Raw genomic sequence first — 21,372 nt, 5'->3', positions numbered from 1 at the left:
ATTCGTTAATAAAATTACAAACGTCATTCCTTGTGATTTCCTCTCTAAAATCACTTATTTATTAAATATTTAACGAGTTGACAATAGTGTTATAAAACTATTTTATTTAAATAGTTCCGACGACTTTCTTGAGATCCTATAAAATATGTTTTAATTATTATTTTTGTATGTTTTAAGCATGATAAAATAAGAAATTTTATATAAGCAATCATATTAAATCGATATCAAAGTCAATAAATAATGTACAACCCAAAACCATAGACCTATATAGTAGGGACACGACATATTGTTCTATACGTACAATTGCTTATATAAATAGCACCCATTTTGAAGGCACACACATAAACATATATCTATCTCGTTCTTACTCAGCACTTTAACTCGCAGGAAAACAATATAACAGTATTTCAGTGCGTACATAAAATGAAACATGACTATACGTAAATGTCTCCGTCTCCGTCTAATGAGGCCGAAAATCCGCCATGTTTAGCGCGCCAAATGTCATTGTCACGTCAGTTCGGCCGTCTGTTTTGGGTTGTACATTATTTATTGACTTTGATATCGATTTAATATGATTGCTTATATAAAATTTCTAATTTTATCATGCTTAAAACATACAAAAATAATAATTAAAACATATTTTATAGGATCTCAAGAAGGTCGATGCCCCAAAACTATTATCTATATATATTTAAATTCATTATGGAGCCCTCATCCGAAACATAGATTATACACTTAATAATATATTTGAATCCGAAATATCGGACACCATTTTTCGGTCGGAATCTATTCATCATGACACTAATCATAAAAACCTCTTTAAAATATGTCATCAAAACATATTTAGACATTCTGTTTAGATATTTCGGGAAAAAGGCTACCGACAAAATCTCTTCGGAACTATTTAAATAAAATAGTTTTATTCCGCAGTGAGTAAAACACTATTGTAAATTCGTTAAATATTTAATAATTAAGTGATTTTAGAGAGGAAGTCACAAGGAATTACGTTTTTAATAATGAATAAATGTTCTGTAGGTGTTTTTTTTTCACGCGGTCCCTTGATAAGTTTAAAATTTGAATCACTCTCAAGTGAGAGTGATTCAAATGGTGCGGTGCACCTTCCTTGAGGTGCACTGCGGTAGTCTGTTACGGACTTTAGAGTCAGCAAAACAATTAAAATAGATTGTAATAGTTTAAGAAAAACACGTACTCAAAATACGATAACATTCAGCATGCTAAAAATGGGCCGATGGCACTGTACTATGCCATATCTTTTTTTTTTTTTTTTTATTGCTTAGATGGGTGGACGAGCTCACAGCCCACCTGGTGTTAAGTGGTTACTGGAGCCCATAGACATCCACAACGTAAATGCGCCACCTACCTTGAGATACAAGTTCTAAAGTTTCCCGTATAGTTACAACGGCTGCCCCACCCTTCAAACCGAAACGCATTACTGCTTCACGGCAGAAATAGGCAGGGTGGTGGTACCCACCCGCGCGGACTCACAAGAGGTCCTACCACCAGTAATTACGCAAATTATAATTTTGCGGGTTTCATTTTTATTACACGATGTTATTCCTTCACCGTGGAAGTCAATCGTGAACATTTGTTGAGTACGTATTTCATTAGAAAAATTGGTACCCGCCTGCGGGATTCGAACGCCGGTGCATCGCTCAACACGAATGCACCGGACGTCTTATCCGTTAGGCCACGACGACTTATGTTTTGCGGCAAACGACAACTTTATAAAATCAGTGTAGCAAATTTAAAAAATCGTCATATCGTTTACTTGGAAAATTTGAAGCACGAACTCGTCTTAGATTTCATATAATATCTAAATCACATCATCTTTGCAAATAACAATATACTTAATTCCTATTAAAGTATAAATTCTACAAATACATTCATACTCAACAATATTTAAAATAAAATAAGCCAAGAACGTTTATCGATAAAACCTACTAACATTAAAATCTTCTGGGCAGCACTAAAACCGCCATGTTTTGTGGCCAGATGACGTCATAGTGGCACGAATTTTTTGTGACGTTTCATTTCCATAGGTTTCCTACTTCAGTGCCCAAAACAGACCGCCGAACTGACGCGGACGTGACAATGACATTTGGCGCGCTAAACATGGCGGATTTTCGGCCTCATTAGACGGAGACGGAGACATTTACGTATATTCGTGTTTCATTTTATGTACGCACTGAAATACTGTTATATTGTTTTCCTGCGAGTTAAAGTGCTGAGTAAGAGCGAGATAGATATATGTTTATGTATGTGCCTTCAAAATGGGTGCTATTTATATAAGCAATTGTACGTATAGAACAATATGTCGTGTCCCTACTATATAGGTCTATGTTAATAGGTATGTACCGTAAAATGGGGTAAATAGGGACAAAATCGACCTTCAGATTGAATTTTAAAATAGTTCCAATTAAATAGTCACTGCTCAACCAAAGAAATAAGTTGAGTCTTGAACGTACCTAGGTGATTAAATCCGTTACATTATTTTAATTATTCATTTTAAAGAAATAATCGGTAAAATAATGGCCGTCCCAATTTACCCCGCGTCCGGGGTAAATTGACACGGGTAAGGGTTAAATTGGGATATTTGTAAGGGTTGTCAGCTCGCAATACTGCGATATATAATAGGTAGGTAGGTAGATGCCATACAATTATTTATATGGACCGAAATGATGAATACAATCCATAATTTAAGCACAATACACAACATAGTGTAAATTAAGCTGATTTCTATTCCGAAGCGATATGACGTGAATGATAATCAACAATACAATGATCAAAAAAAGTATGTGCATGTTATATTTTAGAAAATTATTATTTAATTTCCTTAAAAATCACAACTCTGAAACAAAATCATAAAATAGAATAAAAAATAGAAAACAAAAGGACTGGAAATGCAATAATACAATTTCATTTAATCAACAACGACGCGTGAATAGATTCTGAAATAACAAAAGTTTTGATTCATTTGAGTTCTTTTTAATTTAATTTCTTTTTATTGCTGTAAAGGACATACGACCGGGCAGATATTACAAGGTAAATGTCGCGAAAAAAAAGTAATTATATATATACTTTTCTTTTATCTATAATACTTACATAAACTAACTGATAAACACATTAACCTTCTTTACATCACGCAATTGAGTGATAGTATAGGCTAAAAAATCTATTATAAGAAATCAGTGACAGCCCTAACAAGCCATCCCTATTTTGTCTTTTGGCGTTCCAAGTTTGTGTTTTCTCGTCCCTAATTTTTCCAGTCTCGTTCCAAATTACCCCACATACGTCCCAATTTTCCCCAAAAAGAAAGGAAAAAATATACATTTTTTATTTTGTCGAAATATTGTATTTAAAATAAAAATATTGCAACTTACCGTTTGTTTTGGTATTTCCAGGTGTATTAAAAACTTATATAAACTGTGATCCTATTGAAAAAACAACGTTAATATTACTTTTTTGAAAAGTTCTTTAAGCTGTTTTATAACGCACTTTTCAACCACTATTTTCAATTTAATTTGATGAATTTTTGGGACCAACTTAACTCATATTTAGTACTTCCATAGTTAACTTGGTTTTTCTTCTATACATTGATAAATATTACCTTAAAGAAAATTAGGTAGATTCCGTGCTACAGGTACTTTAGAATCTTCCGCAGGTTTGTCCCAATTTACCCCAGAATCCCAATTTACCCCATGTCATGGTACTTAAAGTTCCATTTTCCAACAGGAAAGACGAAAGTATCACACCGTACAGCCTAGCTTTTTATAAATTCTGTTAATTAAAAAATAGGAGTGAAAATGACATGAAATGAATGATTTAAGATTTGTAACTTAAATTTTGATAAAATTGTAGTCATTTTGTCATGTTCACGAGTGATTATTTGGTCATCTATTATTAAATCTTTACAATATCACGGTCACCATGTCATGTGGCCTCCTCGAAAACGTTTCTCCGTTCAATAGAACTGTAACAGACAGGTCTATCTATGGTAAGGCTGGTAATGAACCTGGCCATATCTGCGGCGATCTGTGTATCAAGTTGCCTGCCCACTACAAGATAGGTCATGGGCTGTTTACATTTCGAGGATGCCAATTACGAATTAATTGAAACGATTTAAAAAATCAAAGGCGGTCTAAGTACACACAGTGCACTTCCAAATTGTTAGAGCGCGAAAGATTTTCCAGCACGTGCAGGCGAAGAGACAGATCTTGAGACGTAGATCGAAGTTTCTCGTTTTCTTTTTGAAGCACTATAATTAGAGCCCTGTGTGATTCGTTTTCTTCCCTGAGTAAATCGTTCTGTGTGCGATTCGCAACAAGAGATTCCTCGAAGCCTATAAGTTTTAACTGAATGGTATTCAGCTGAGAGTTGAGCTTTCTATCGAGTTCCTGTTTTATTATTTCGCGAATACTTTCAGCAGAGACACAGGTGCAGCCGCTGTGCGGTCGCGTGCGTGTGGTAACGTTGTCGAATTCAAATGCCGGGGCGTCGCGCTGTGGTTGATGCACACCCCAAGTCCTGTCTTTACGTCGAGGTTCCAGTGCAGCGGACCGGTGGGTTTGTATTATCACCGGACTTCGGCTCCTTGCACTTACATGATCGACACACCCACGTTTCCCTCAACTCTTTAGAAAAGGTGTAATCTTGCCTACTAAAATTAATGCAGGTATAGTGGTATTTGTCCTCACAGCGAGAACAATGCATAAATGACTACACTCTTTTCTAAATACTAGTGGTCCCGCAGTACCTAGTCGAAACTATAATTTATTGAAATTATAAGTTTGAACATTATTATGGTTCTATTGTCAAAGACTATATTATACTTCAACAATCACAGATATCGCCAAGACTGCACTTTAGACAAATATTAATAAAGACAAACAATATTAATCTATTCTCAATTTGACCACACACTTTAAGCAATAAGAAAAGTTTGACAATAAACAAATAGTATGCATGCCTGTGTGTGTCAAATACGTGGTAGTGTGTGTAATGTTCTTATTATTGGTTTAATGAATTATTATTATTAATTTAAAAAAAAATAGCATTCTGCACTCCTTCTCTATACTCTGTATAAATGTGGGAAATGTTATACTCCTCCGTTCGCGCAATTTCCGTAAAAAGGGGTACAAAGTTTTTGCTTCACGTATTAATTTCAAAATATTAGGATAACGTGCGCATTTTGACTAACTCATTGCAAACAGCTGCTTAGGTAAACAAGCTTAATGTCCATTTAAATGAGAACTCAGTTGATTCACAAATCCAGCGCAGCTACAGCTCACAATCACTGGTAAACTTTTTCCTTCGCCGTTTCGTCTAAAAGGTCGGAAGCGCCATGCAAAAAGCAGCGTTTATGCGCTTGTGTTGATGTATCAGTATTGTATTGTACGATGTTGAAATTTATAAATAAAATTACTGCTTGAAAACCGAAAACACTTGATCCAGAGTATTTGGGATACCGCACTGCGTTTATTGTAGTAAACCCTGTGGTTTACTATAATAAGTTTAGTACAAATTCTAATCAAAAATATCGTAATTAATCACTAAAAAAATGATTGACTGACACGAAGCAAAGCAAAAAGAATGCTGACCGCAATTCAACTATGAACATGGCTGTGTTCTTTGATTATATCGTGTATATAATCAAAGGCTGTGTTAAATAAGTACGCGTTTATGAGCGGAATTGAAACCGAATTAAGTACCTTACTATTTTTTATTATCAATATTATATTACTTCCGACGTTTCCAATCGACGTCTTTTAAAACGCTAGATAAAACCATAAAATCGATTTTAATTATTACATGTTTGCAAACGTGGCCGGATTTTAAACGAAACCGAAAAAAAAAACATCTTACGTAAAACGTAATGACTTACTTAAATAAACAAGAAGCAAATCACAATAACTTTATGGAAAAGTAAATGACGTATCCGTTGAAAAAACCACCATTGTCACCAGACAAAGGAGGTCGAAAGTCATGGAGAAAATCATAAATTACACAAATGACAATAATAACATGTTAACATCAATGTTAAAACATAACAGCAATCTACGAAGCTATTTATTACTGCTTAAATACCTAGGATTAATTGCTGAGCATTTGAAATGATCATAGAAGGAACTCCGATTTGCTTGTTGCTACCGGTGCTGGGCGGCGGGTGGTGCGATGGTAAAAAAAAAAGAATGAGATATCTAAAGCAGCCTTTCCCAAAGTGGCCGATAACGCTCCCTTGGTGGCGCTGCAGGCCTAAAGGGTAAGAGACCCAGAAAAAAATTGGGGGCACTGTGAAGAAGCTCCGGAGACGATTTGTAATTTTATCTAGGAGGACTCTTAGATACCGATTGAGCTCTCGCTATAGTAGTATTTAAGTAGGTGATAAAATAGGGGCGCTAAAAATAGTTTATTCTCAAAGTGAGCAGTAGACAAAATAAGTTTGGGAACCCCTGGTCTAAAGCAATTAGGTACTGAAAGCACTCTTTGTGAGGACGTTCTGTGGAATGATACAAAACACGGAGAACCAAAACCCTTTACAGTGAATTCAGGATTCGGCCACCCAAACATTTCAATTTTTATATTATTAATCATTAGATAAATGGTTACCAGAGCCCACAGATGTAGCTATGGGTATACCGCCTCCGACCTCGGGACATGAGATCAGTTTCAATCGTATAATACTTCTCCGCTCATGCTCCGTGGCTGAAATTCGGATAAAGAATGCAGTTTATCCGAATGCGATAAGTTATACTAGAGACTAATTAAAATTTAATAAATTAAATTCACTCGGTGACGCAGTAACGCCCCTGACCGTTGCGACGAGGGTCGTGAGTTCGATTCCCGCAGGCAAACATTCTTGTGATGAACTTGTTTGCTTGCTCTGTGTCTGGGTGTTTATCTATACTAATATTATAAAGAGGAAAGATTTGTTTGTTTGTTTGTATTGAATCGGCTCTGAAACTACTGAACCGATTTGAAAAATTCTTTCCCGAGTGACAGATAATCTTTTTGGAAAAAATTTAAGGAATCCTTACTAAAACTCCAATAATGTAACCCAAGGTGAAAAAAAATTACCTAAAATATTCTTTACATCGCGTGCCCTGCGAAAACTATTGATGATAGAATAAAATAATGTACTACGACTTTGTAGAACACATTATTATTTACAAAAAGTGTCGACAGCATATTATGTCTAACTATTATAGTTATGCCGCAATAAGTGTTATTTTATTTTAAAAAATAAAACAACATCAAATATCGTGGAAATTTTTGTTAAAGACCCGAGCGGAGCCGGAGCGGGCTGCTAGTTATCTATATATGTAGACATTTAAACATAAATGAGTATGTATATCAATCTCTGGTACCCATGACACAGAGTATCCTAATTTGGGGCTGGACGAGCGTGCGTGACGTGTTTCCGGTTACTTATTTATTATATTAAATAAAAAGTCCGCATGCAACAAAAATATCTTATAAGGTTTTCATAATTTTTTCGAGTACTCGATTGAAATATCCAAATTACGCGCAGTGTGATGTTTATAAATATTAGCAGAGCAGGCTCGAGCATCATTCCTTCGTTCGGCTTCTCAACGATCGATTCTCAATACTATGTTTTTTTTAATATAATTATTATAATATTATCAGATAAAAGAGTTCAACACCATTTACATGTTATTATTAATTTGTAAAACTTTCCATAACTATTGTTAATACTTAATAGCGACAATTAATTAATGTAAATTGAATCAATAAGATTCGAAAGAATCCATCTGAAGAGCTATATAAAATTGTAAAATTGCTTAATAGTTAGATGAAAAGTGATGCTGGGCCGATTCCTTTTCACTGTTTTAATTACTGGTCTAGGAGCTGCCACTGTTGAAGGTAAGGGTCTCGTTTGTTATCTATTCACATCCTGACGTGTTCGCTGGTGTTATGGTGCCCTTTGAACCGTTACACGCAATAACTTCGCGACAGAAACCTCCTAGCCGGTAGGAGTGGGTGATATAAATCGTATCTAGATTCAATATCTATATATCGCAGCAATATCGTTGAATCCGATATCGCCCCGCACGAAATCTATATATCGATATCAGCCGATACACGATATTGCTCGATGTGATGTGCATCCTGCATCGGCATATCGTACCGATTCGTGAATATCTGCAATATTCGTTTGGTTCGTATCGAATCGGCCAGAGTGAGTGAGCGCACGATAGGGATATCATGTGATGAATGAAACAGAAACAGGCATTATCCATACAATTGTAAACCTTATATTTAAGTCCATATGTCTGTGGATTATTCTTAGCGTATCAGCAGCATACAATTTAGGAAAGAAGTTTCAAATTTCGACCCTAACTTGAATGCAGTATAGCCTATTTGCATCGTAGAATTTAATTTCACGCGCTTTGACCTTGAACTAGAATTTTTGGACAAGTGTTTATAAATACTTAAAAGTTTTTTGTGTTTGATTTTTAAAGTACACATTTTTCTATTTTTAGTTGATTCCAAATAATTGAGTTTATTTCTTGTGTTTGTATTAAACTTTTGAAATCTACACTCTTTTGGTATATTTTGTAATTTTAAATTAAGACACAAAATACTAAAAACTGAAAATAATGTAGCCAGTCCTAAGCCTGATAAAAGCATGAAGGAAAGTTTTTTTGATATTTTTATTTTCATGTTCTTTTTATTACTTTAAAATCATATTATAAATTGATATCAGAAAACCAACCGTATAACGTTGACTTAAATCTATATCTACTAGGATATTATATCAGCGTATCGTTTCAAATCTCAAATATCATGAATCGAGAAAATCTACTAGCATCCATCAATATATAGATTCAGAAAATATATAGATTCAATATCCGATATTGATACTCGATATATAATAATAAGGGCTCGATGAGCGAATTAACCCATAGACACAGCCCACTGAGTTTCTCGCCGGATCTTCTCAGTGGGTCGCGTTCCCGATCCGGTGGTAGATTCTGCGAAGCACTACTCTTGCTAGGGTTAGTGTTAGCAACACTCCGGTTTGAGCCCCGTGACCTCACCTACAAACGTTAGGGCGAAGCTGAAATAGCCTCTCAAGGATAGCCTGTTTTTTTCCTTTTTTTTTCCTACCTATGCTGAAGGCAGTAACTACGAGGGCGGCACTGACAATTTCGGGAATTAACGAAGTGACACAACATTACTATTTAAAAATGTATTTATTGCTTTTCGAAGTATTCTCCGCGAAATTTGACACATTTTTCCATACGATGGAACCAATCATTGAAGCAACCATCCCATTCGGAAGTTGGGGTCTCCAAAATTGCCGTTTTGTAGGCGTCCACAGCTTCTTCAGGTGATGAAAATCTCTGTCCACGCAATTTATTCTTTATTTTAGGGAAAGTATAGAAATCATTAGGGCTTAGGTCGGGGCTGTACGGCGGATGGTCTAATAATTCTATGTTTTCTTGCTCTAAAAACTCTTTTGTTCTGTGCGCGGTGTGAGAACTCGCATTGTCGTGATGGAGGATGATGCGGCGGTTGCAGTTCTCTTTACGGAGTTCAGAAACGACCTGTGGCAAACAAATGCTAGCATACCATTCTGCATTAACCGTTCTTTGTCCCTCAAGAGAAATAGGCGTAACGTGGCCGGTTTTGGAGACAAACGTGGCCACCATTTTTTTTGCAACACTCCGTGAACGAACAATTTTTGTTGGCTTTAACTCATTTTCGAACACCCAAACTCGTGACTCACGCCAAAGTCTAAAGTTGCCTGAATTTCGCGGTATGTCACATGTCGATCTTCCTCAATCAGCTTACGCACAGCATCAACGTTTTCTTGGGTGACTGCAGTTTTTGGACGACCTTAACGGGGATCATCACTGAGCTTGACACGTCCACGTTGAAACTCAGCAAACCAGCGATAAATTGTGGTTTTGGATGGGGCTTCATCACCAAATGCAGAAATCATCCGGTCAACACACTGTTTTTGTGTTAAACCACTTCGAAAGTCATAATAAATCATCGCTCTTGAATTTTCTCGAGTCAATTCCATTTTCTCAACGACTAAACAAGTTTGACAAAACCTCGTGACAAGACCGAGAATCTTTTTTTAAATAAATAAATGGTATTCGATTTTTAAAACCAAGGAGTTTTCAATTAAAAAGATTTTAATATGACAGGAACAGTGGAAATATTCAATTCCCGATACTTTTAGTGCAGCCTAGTACTCATTACAGTACAAAATGCACCAAACGGATATAAATAGGCAAACATCACCTAAACCTAATTAATAATTAATTACTAAAAACTTCACACGGTCGCGACAAAAAAAACTCATAATGTATGTTTTTGTTTCAGCTTCTTATTATAATGACGTCAATCGAATTAATTAAAAGTTTTGTTTGTTACATCCACTTCAAGGAGGAACTCATTGTATTCTAAATTTAGTGATTTCGTTTTTGTCTTAGAAAAAAATTATGCCGATATTTTTTTATTGTATTTATCATGTACTTTTGTACTAAATGATCGAATGTCTAATGTTTATTTTATCCTGCGTCTAGGTATTTGTTAAATAAGTATGAAATTGCCGTTATATTGTAATAGGTACTTCGAATTGAAATAGAACCTTCATGGTTTGAGATTTTAGAGTAAAACTTTTTCAAATGGTACCTATGAGGTTCTTCTTTTAAAAAATGTGCAATATTCGACTATCGACTTTCAGATGTTTTTTTTATTCGGCTTAGACAAGAAAGATTGATACTTAGAAAAATCGAGTGATTTTTGAATACGAGTTCCGACGCGGAACTAACGCTGCAGAAACAGCTCACAATATCAATGTTGCGTTCGGAGAGAAGACTGCTAATGAACGCATCGTACGATTTTGGTTTTAACGCTTTCGTGATGGAAATTTTTATTTGAAGAACGAACTACGTAGAAGACCGCCCACACATGTGAATAACAATGAATTGAAAGAGATGGTGGAAGCAGATTCGAGCCAAACTACCCAGGAATTAGCGGCATGGTTTAACGTTACCTTACCAACAATATTGACTCATTTGCGTCAAATCAATAAAATAAAAAATATGAAAAATGGGTGCCTCATGATTTGACTGATCTGCAGAAAGAAACGCGTGTTGAAACTTGTGTTGTCTTGTTGAATCGATACAGAAATGAAGGAATATTGGATCGAATTGTGACATGTTATAAAAAGTGGATTCTTTACGATAACTGTAAGCGAAAAATGCAATGGCTGACCCTAGGTCAAACGCCGCAATAGTGTCCTAAAGCAAAGCTTACCAATAAAAAGGTAATGGTAACTGTTTGGTGGTCTCAGCGTAGTGTTATTCACTATAGCTTTCTCCGATCTGGTCAAGCAATAAAAGTAGATGTCTACCGTGCCTAACTCCGAACAATGATAGCAAAACTTGCAGTGAAACAGCCCCGACTCATGAATATGCACGAGAAACCGTTTTAACTCTACAGAAACTGCAATTAGAAACCATTCGTCATCCTCCGTATTCGCCAGACATTGCTCCAACGGACTACCATTTTTTTCGTGATTTGGACATTTTTCTACGTGATAAAAATGTTTCTTCCCAGGAGGCAGTACAATATGCTTTCACACAGTTTGTAGAATATAGAGGCATAAATGACCTTCCTATTATATGATAGCAAATAATGGTAGATATTTTGATTACGTAAATAATGTTAAATGAAAAAAAAAAAAATTAAAATTTTTCAGTACAAATCGGCAATTTCATACTTTAGCCCCTAAATATTATGCAAGACTCACATTTTTATTAATTCATTGCATAGGATGAGTGGACGAGCTCACAGCTCCTAGTATTGGGTCGTTAACAAAGCTCAAAGGCGAAAAAACTCGCAACCTGGCTACCCAGCTGTTCCTGAGCTATTGCAACACAGTATTAGCGTACCATCGATGAATCTGAGTGATGGATAAAGGGGTCGTGTCCTATGATTAAACATCTCAAACTTAACGGGCTGCTAGCCCTAGCAGCAAGCTCGTGAAAACAATACATTATTTACATGTATATATCTTGCATACCATAAACACTGAAAACATAATTCTGCCTGTTAAGTCTCGAACCTGTACCCCTTTTTTATTTTTTATTGCTTAGATAGGTGGACGATTTCACAGCCCACCTGGTGTTAAGTGGTTACTGGAGCCCATAGACATCTACAACGTAAATGCGCCACCCACCTTAAGATATAAGCTCTAAGGTCTCAAGTACAGTTACAACGGCTGCCCCACCCTTCATACCGAAACGCATTACTGCTTCACGGCAGAAATAGGCGCGGTGGTGGTACCTACCCGTGCGGACTCACAAGAGGTCCTACCACCAGTAAACCCCTATAAATTGTATGTAACCTATAAGTTTTTCTGTTTCTGCTTTCACATAGTAAACGAGCCTATAACTTCCCAGATGAGCTGTTCTATGATTTACCGCAGCTGTTCCACCTGGATGACTATGAGAGGTGTCTGTCTAACTCCGGAGTCTACTGCATGGGAGAATTTGATCTCTTACCACACAAGAACGAGCCATTGCTAGAATATATCGAGGTGAACATTTTTGAAAGGACTATAATAATATGGTGGCTATTTACTTCAATAAACCAGCTATTTATATTTGACTCCGTAGCTAACACAATGTATCTCCCATCCGAATATAATTTTCCTCCTAACAATCATGTCCTTCCCCTTCAAGTGAGCTTTAAAATTAGTCTTTATATCTCTTCCCGGTAGGTAGCGGCTTGCATTGCCGCATGCCAATGTCCGCGGGGAATCCGACTACATAATTCTGGCTCCCCCGAAAACCTTTTAATATTCTCACCAAATTACATATTTTTATTAACAGCAAGCCTGTTTTATTCATGAACTACCACTACTATGTGGATACTACCTACTAGTTACCTAGGTACTCGTAAAACTACATCAAAGAAGATGAAGATGTAACAAGTAGTTGTGGCCGTCCATTTTTAATGAATCAACAAGCGACAAATATAATCAATTTTCAATTTGAATCGTTTAATAAACAGAAAAAGAAAGAGAGTTCAGAGCGTGGGAGTGCTTACATAGATCGTTTCTCAGTACTAATAAAACCACCTAAAGCACTTTTAATTAGTTTTATTGTTTGTTAGAAATACTCGGCGGATAAATATCACTTCAATCGTTCCCACATACACCGCGCGTACTGTGTGACGACGCGGTGCGCGCGCGGACCCGACACAGAAGAGGCAAGCTTCGAGCAATGCGTCCAGAAAAACACAAGGTGAGCATTTTAAATTGACACATATGGGACTCGGGACTCCTCTGAGTCTCACAGCGCCGTAAGTATACCCGCTGTGCCTAACAGTAAGTCCGTTCCGATCCGATAGTAGATTCATTCGCAAAGCAGCTACTCGCTGTTGTACTACGAGTTGTTAGGTCTTCTTCGGAGGCGCTTGGGCAGCTGTTAGCAAATCCCACTCCTCCTGGCTGAGCCGTTGCTCGTCCACCTGTCCTGGTGAAACTGGAAAGGCCTCCGGCCCACCAGAAATCCATCAATCACTTTATATACTAAAACGCTTACTTGCATCGGAGTCACATTCATCAGTATTCACGCAATATGACACACTCGCCAGAGTTCTAGTCTAGTCTAGTCTAGCTTTTGATATTCCTACTGGCCTCATCAGTGTTTGTGTATAATAGGTTAATCACGTCTATAGGACTATGCTAAATTCTATTCAATAAAAACTTTAACTCACAAATTTATGCAGCCGATATCTTGTGTTAGTTTTCTCCAATGTCGGCTCTGACTCCCGCTCATATAAATTAAACGTAGCTGTTGAAAGAAGGTTGCCGCACGGTCAACACGCCCACAGACACAGCCCACTGAGTTTCTCGCCGGATCTTTTCAGTGGGTCGCGATTCCGATCCGGTGGTAGATTCTACGAAGCACTGCTCTTGCTAGGCTAGTGTTAGCAAGTTCACTCAGGTTGAGCCCAAGAGCTCATCTACCCGTCTGGACGTAGCTGAGATAGCCTCTTAGGCCAGGTAGGAAAAAAATGGGTGCACTAAAGTATCTTGTAAAGTAGTTGAATACTACAAAAATACTCTTGAAAAAAACCCTACTATTATTCAGGTTGTGAAAGCTGCCGCCTACTGTGATGATCGTGTTAAATTTCAGGGAACGGTACGGCCTAGATTCGAAGCTGAGAAAGTTGGTGTACTGCAGATCCAGAAGCTCGCAGACGGCGCCAGACTCCGTCGACGTCACCGTGGCTACCGCAGCCGCCGCCTTAGTCTTGTTGAATTTTATTGCCACAGCTTATGACTACTTCAGAAATCAAAATGACAAACGTAAGTCAACCAAAATGCACAAATAGATTTTACTCCACGGACTCGAACAGGCTGCGAGCTGACAAAGACGCGTCTGGTTTAAATGAAGCATTAAGTACATTACTGTTTTGGTCTAACAATCGATCGTGTTATCAATTTACGAACAGAACAATTAGTTATTGAATCTGACAATCGCCCATCACTGACCGCCCGGTCGACGTTTGAATTAGAGATTAAGAGTCGTGCGACCCTGTGCGAAGGCAGTGAATAAACACAAGCAAAATTATTCATCAGATTACTTCTAATACGTACAAGGTTAAATCTGTTCGGTAATTTTTCAATCGTTTTTAATATTAAAATAATTAATTCGGTGTAGTTGGACTTCGACAACAAACGTCGTATATTCATTTTAACGCCATTGGTAAAAACGTACATCTCTTGATACATTTTTAAATCATATTACTAAGACTTCGGTATAAAAATAAGTAACTTAAGTACTTCGGTGACCCGACAGGGAAAATGATTCGAAATAACGTAGATATATAGCACATACTTAACCAAATGTTTTGACGCTAAATTAGTCAGTGCACTAATCTTTCATAATTCACAGCAAATCGGTATCTCATCACTTGGTCTCTGATCTCTAATTGGAACCGCCTGACCGCCGACTACGCTGACGGAGACCAGAAACTTGCAGCGCTGAAGCCACTTCATGGCATAAAGTAAGCTCGCTCTAATTGATTTGACATTAATTTAAATATTTCCAAGACTGAAAACCTGACTGTATTGTTACCTGAAAATTTCTCGACCGGTATCTCGAGTAATAAAAATGCGATAAATGAGTTTAATGCAATTAATTACCGTGTGAATTTAAAGGTTTTAATTTAAAATAAGACAGAAACTGCGCATGCGATACAGGGCGGTAAGTGATATCGGCGTCTGTATGTTCCAGAACCTTGACACTGGTGTGCATCATGCTGGCGCACACAGTGATGGCCTTCCACATGACCTACCTTCTCAACCCACACTTCTTAGAAAAGGTAGGCTAGAACGATTTTCCGGTTTCAATGGTTTAGGCAGACTAGAGAAAGAGCATCCACCGGTGCAGTAGTGAGGCCCAGCTACGAGCAGTCACACTTCGTCCTGTGAATCTCTCGTGAGCACGACGTACGTTATGTTCGGGATAGAGATTAGCTCCCAAGAGAAGTAAATGTGAAGCTACAGATCTTGAATATTTCTGTCCGCAGAACAGCCACCACCCGGCGTCAGCGTACCTGCAGAATGGAACGTGCGTAGTCCACACCTTCGTCCTGGCGTCCAGCTTTCTTCTGACGTACAGCCTGCTAATTTCTGAAGACAAAAATCCGAAAGAAAAGCTCAACGTTCGTTTACTGCCGAAAATTTTGGTGCATCGGTACATCCGGTGAGGCAATCAATAAGCCTTGATCCTATTTCTACTTCAACGTGCAGCCTGCATCGAGTGGAGAGTGGTCATCGTCATCTCGACGAAACAGTGATGCCGGGAGAACAGCCGCTTCCTACCGTAGAACACTTCTAGTGGTTAGGGTTTGGAACAGCTGATGTACCTGAACTCCCCACCACCGATGCTCGGCCCAGCGCAGGCACATAGCAGCAGGTTCGAGACTAGACTCTGGGTTGCCCCATCATGACTCATGCGAACGTGATATTCGCGGAAGCAGCGACACAGACTCTGAGCAGGCATCACATGGGTCACCAAACTCGTTAAACAGTTCGACGTGAAACTTAGGCTATAGTATCAGCCCGCTAAGTTTCTCGCCGCACTCTCTCAGCGGGTCGCGATTCCGATACGACACCAGATGAATTCGCGAAGTAGCTGCACTTAAGCTGTTAGATCTGGTTTGGGGGCGCTCATGCAACTGGTAGCCGCCACGCGGCTGCCTGAGCCCGCGCTCGCCCACTGTCCTGGCTAAGTTGGAAAAGCCTTCGGGCCACCAGTCATCCATCCTTAACCAAGTCTTTCTCTATCGATATCTTCTTGCGCAGCGTTCACGCGAGCGGATGTGTTTTCCGTGTTGTGTCGACTGTCATTAGTTCGTTGATTAGTTAGTAATTAGGAACTTTACTGATTTGTGTCCACGTATTTAAGAGCTGTAATAAATTTATTGATTTCTTAAATTAGATTGGATATGCAATACGTATCATTAGTATTGCCATTTTGGATTAGGCTAGATAACATCACGGTAAGACCAATACAAGTAGAGAACCAATAAATAATGTTTCAAAATAGGGGTTTAAATAGCTCTTTAACATTCTATAATTCAAAAATATTTTCACACTACGTAAATGAAATGGGGAGTAAAATTTAGCGTTATGCCAAAGTAACTATTCCACGCGGACGGAGACGCGGGCAAAAAGTAGTGAATTATAATTATGTATTTCCGTTTCAGTATAAGCCCTCTGTACCTGTTCGTGCTAGGGGTCACGGCGACGTGGTGGGTGCGGTGGGGGGACGGACCCCAGTGGGCGCCGCTGGTGGGGCGCGAGCGCGACCTCTGTCGGCGCAAGTGGTGGACGCATCTCCTCTACATTAGTAACTTTGTCTGGCCTGACGATCGATGCCTGATACACACTTGGTAAATATGACACGGACAGCATCATGCCGACACCGCGTTTAGCAGTGGGCCAACTGCTCGAATACCCTGTAGGGCTTCAGTTGAACTCGTAAGGTCTCATTGTATGTGTAGTGAAGTATGCATGACGCCGAACAATAGCACACCACCGGCTACTGGAGAAAAGTGAACTCATTTAAGTTGAAACGGGCCGATTGAATTTTTTTATAAAACGTTCATAGAAGTAAAGAATCCTCTGTATTTTTTCTAATAAATGGTACGTATTGGGAGACCACACGAGTAGGTGCCACTATTCTGGCCAGTTTCTCTGCGAAGCAGCCATACGTGAGACAACCGTCATACAATAGAATTGAGATTTCGAATTCGACGCTCAAGGTGAGTAGTGAGTGTCTCCATTGACATTGTGATTTCTGCGGGCTTCAGTAACCACTTAAGACCGGGTGGGCCGTGAACTCGTTCATTTATCTAGCCAGTATTAACAAAAACAGACAAGGTATCAACATAGCTTAGATTTGAGCGCACCGCCGGAGGACCGCAGAGTCCATTACATTTATGGCGAGAAATCAACAAAAGTTCTTGAATTTAGACTATAATGAATAGTATCCGCATCGTGTCCAGGTTCCTGACGGTAGACATGCAGCTGCACGTGGTGTGCTGCGCGGTGGTGCTGTCTCTGGGCCGCAACACGCGGCGTGCACTGCTCGCGCTCGGGGCGCTGCTGGCGGTCGCGGTCGGGGCCAATTTCGCCGCCATCTATCACTTCGAGCTTCGGTCGATAGCCACACTCATGTTTCCTGAGTAAGTCCTACTGTTGATTAGGAACTCCGTCCGCCTACCTACTAACTACCTACTGACTAGAGATTGAAAGTTTTTATGATAAGCGCGGCGTGGCTCTGCATACAGTTGTGCTCGGCGCTACAGGGAAGATTCCTGACACAGCAAAATGTGACCGGTTCCAATAGCAATAAATGCATGTCGACAATCGAAGGATGTCAATCAAAAGTTTGCGATGGGCATCATAATATAGAGGCAAATATTTAAAATATGTACGGTTTCTGGGCTGATCATAGTAGGTAATTACCACAGATTATAGAAACACAGTATTGTTGTGTTTCTATGGTCTGTGGTAATTACATACTAATAACTAGCGTGCTGAAATATAATTAAGATGTCGGAGTAAGGTACAGCGACCATATCTACAGTGGTACGTGCTCAGGAGTCATTTTCTCATTTTGAATACGCTCAGGTACATCCGGGTCCAGTTCGAGAGCGAGAGATCGTTCAAGTGGCTGTACGTGGCGCCCTGGGACGCGCTGCCCGCCGCGCTGCTGGGCGCCCTGCTGGCCCACGTGCACGCCGCGGACTGGGGGGGCCGCAAGCCCGGTGACAGTCTGGTGAGCTCCTCCTTGTTGACCTGCACTGGGAGTGTCCTCCGTGCCAGCATCCCATACAAACATTATGAAGAGACTATCGAAATTGGGCACTCGAAGACATTTTATGTAACGTGCAAACGAAATCATAATAGAATACTTTAACATTTTTTTTATATTTATTTTTTATTGGTTAGATGGGTGGACGAGCTCACAGCCCACCTGGTGTTAAATGGTTACTGGAGCCCATAGACATCTACGACGTAAATGCGCCACCCACCTTGAGATATAAGTTCTAAGGTCTCAGTACAGTTACAACGGCTGCCCCACCCTTCAAACCATACATTACATACTGCTTCACGGCAGAAATAGGCAAATAATAAAAAAAAGGATATTGATGGGACAGGTCTCAAACTTGAATCATGTCGTCACACGATTACACCTGGTGGGGCGCAGCTCACCCACCTCTCATTTAAACATTTACAGATAGCCCGCATCTTGTACCGTCTCTCTGTGCCGCTAATGCTCGGGTGGGTCCAGGCTGGGTACTGGATGAAGAACTCCACAGACCCTGTGCTCTCCGCTCTGTACGCGACGTTCGACCGCCCGATATTCTGCTCCATCGTCGCTTTTGCTATATTCGGTTTCATAAACAAGTTTGATAGTGAGTATAATGGTTTTATTGCTAGTGAGAGCAAATGAACAGGGGAAAAATGACATCAAGAGGTCATTCATTGCCTTTTCAAGAACTTTATTTAATTGTTAATCTCGCAAACGTAAACGACGTAGTACTCTTAAGTCTTGGGAGGAAATGAGATTAACTGTGCATGAGAAGCTTCCATCACCTTGGTCCGATTTTTATCGAGTTCTCTATGTATCACCACAAGCACCTGCATTGCGGAAGGTCGAGGAGAAAGCAGGATGACGTTGAATTCTGTATGAGAAAAGTCTTGCTCCAAAAGTTCGGTTTGAAGGGTGGGGCAGCCGTTGTAACTATACTTGAACTTATACTTCAAGGTGGGTGGCGCATTTACGTTGTAGATGTCTAGGGGCTCCAGTAACCACTTAACACCAGGTGGGCTGTGAGCTCGTCCACCCATCTAAGCAATAAAAAAAAAAGCAAGATGAACGGTTTTCAACGTCAATATCATCGTCCTCTAAAACACTGCTAGCGAGCTGTGCGGGTGGCCACTGAAGTCGTCGTGGCCTAAAGGATAAGACGTCCGGTGCATTCGTATGAAGCGAGGCACCGGTGTTCGAATCCCGCAGGCGGGTACCAATTTTTCTAATGAAATACGTACTCAACAAATGTTCACGATTGACTTCCACGGTGAAGGAATAACATCGTGTAATAAAAATCAAACCCGCAAAATTATAATTTGCGTAATCATTGGTGGTAGGACCTCTTGGGAGTCCGCACGGGTAGGTACCACCACCCCGCCTATTTCCGCCGTGAAGCAGTAATGCGTTTCGGTTCGAAGGGTGGGGTAGCCGTTGTAACTATACTGAGACCTTAGAACTTATATCTCGCGGTGGGTGGCGCATTTACGTTGTAAATGTCTATGGGCTCCAGTAACCACTTAACATCAGGTGGGCTGTGAGCTCGTCCATCCATCTAAGCAATAAAAAAAAAAAAGCTCCTAACGCAGTCTAATGTTTAAGGTCTCTACTGGAAGTTTTTGTCGTGGCGCGGCTGGGAGATATTGGGGCGCATGTCCCTGACGGCGTACTTGGTGCACTGGCTGACGTCGCTCACGCTGGTGGGCAGCCTCGACTTCCTCGCGCCGCTCTCCATCATTAATATTGTAAGTACAGAGAGACAGCGAAGCTACCGGCCCATTTAGTGTTCGGCAACTTTCAGTGTCCTGTCCACTCGGAAAATACCACCACCAATTTCCTCTTAAACTGGAACGCGCAATTGGATCGCGACACAAATAATTGAACCAATGAACACTGGTGAACTCGAGTTGTAATTAGAACGTCGAGTGGACGGGTATGAGGATAGGACTTGACCGATCACTGATGAGAAGTAATCGCTAAAGAGTTCGCTCGATATGACCAAAGCTGCACTTGTTTAACGATTTTTGAACGAAAGTCATGGAAGAACGAAAAATAACTAGCTCTATTCATTAAGGTCCATCTGATCGAAGACTTAATAGCTGTAGTATACTATCCATTCCCTGTACATCGACTATGATTGCCACTTGGCACGAGTGAGCGGCACCTTCACATTCTTATCTGCTAAATCGTCTAAAGGACTCAAGGTTTACAACAGGTTTTTTTTTTCCAGGGCGGATATTGGCTGTGCACGATTGTGTTGACCTACATGATATCAGTGCCGCTGCATTTGTTCGTGGAGCTGCCAATACACAGATTTCTACGGGTCATTTTTTCATAACACTAGCTGTAACATCATTTTATATCTATTAAAGTTTTGCCCAGAAAACAACCTAGGTCTTCAAATTATAAGATAGTGATGAATAACGTTTTTCTGTTGAATTTTGAAGTTGAAATTGTTGGTCTTTAATAAAAATATCAAACAGTACGACGATACTTCGCACGTAATTGCCGAGCGTGGTTACAGAGCCCTCGTGACTGAATCATTACCTTTGCTCATGGACATCAGTCATTCCAGAGGCACTGCCAAACCAGTGCCGACCGCGACAGCTCGAGCTTGATTAAATCACAATGAGTAAAATATTTTGTGAAAATATAAATCTCTGTACTTACGTGTACTTTTACTTTCCTGCTTCCTACCCTACCCTATCAAGTATTATCTATTTATTATGCATTCGTAGATGAGTGAGGCGACTGAGTGAGAGTGATCGTGGTCATGGTGTGGGTGATGGTGTCTTTCACAAGACGTCGTCATTTCTCATGTACTGTGATCTTTCTTGTGCACTAGTTAACAGGACCGTTTAGTTGGTCCACCGTAACGGTGATTTGCCGTGTGGTTTTTACATGCCTTGTAGTGCAAAGCATGATTGAGGATACAAGATCGCGAAGAAGGGTAGAACTGAGACTTTATTTC

General features: G+C 39.7%; 1 protein-coding gene across 1 annotated transcript; it reads left to right on the top strand.

The window, feature by feature from the left end:
- Positions 1-7,595: 7,595 nt before the first annotated feature.
- On the top strand, positions 7,596-21,070 carry LOC114246239 (nose resistant to fluoxetine protein 6). The gene is made up of 13 exons (XM_089733816.1): positions 7,596-7,902; positions 12,465-12,601; positions 13,180-13,310; positions 14,208-14,380; positions 14,970-15,081; positions 15,312-15,399; positions 15,607-15,782; positions 16,789-16,974; positions 17,590-17,769; positions 18,218-18,365; positions 18,828-19,005; positions 20,004-20,146; positions 20,632-21,070. Exons 1-13 carry the CDS (start codon positions 7,842-7,844, stop codon positions 20,737-20,739), a joined length of 1,821 nt encoding a protein of 606 aa, XP_089589942.1. The 5' UTR covers positions 7,596-7,841; the 3' UTR covers positions 20,740-21,070.
- The last annotated feature ends 302 nt before the right edge of the window (positions 21,071-21,372 follow it).

Source organism: Bombyx mandarina, chromosome 16, assembly GCF_030267445.1.
Source record: "Bombyx mandarina strain Sakado chromosome 16, ASM3026744v2".
NCBI classification, from domain to species: Eukaryota; Metazoa; Arthropoda; class Insecta; order Lepidoptera; family Bombycidae; genus Bombyx; species Bombyx mandarina.
This window is presented reverse-complemented; position numbering and strand designations above follow the sequence as displayed.

Bases quoted from the DNA above. Each gene is read 5' to 3' on its own strand.
- LOC114246239 (XM_089733816.1), top strand. From the start codon at position 7,842: ATGCTGGGCCGATTCCTTTTCACTGTTTTAATTACTGGTCTAGGAGCT. The intron at 7,903-12,464 runs GTAAGGGTCTCG...ATAACTTCCCAG, and splicing joins AGGAGCTGCCACTGTTGAAG to ATGAGCTGTTCTATGATTTA. The intron at 19,006-20,003 runs GTGAGTATAATG...CTAATGTTTAAG, and splicing joins TTTCATAAACAAGTTTGATA to GTCTCTACTGGAAGTTTTTG.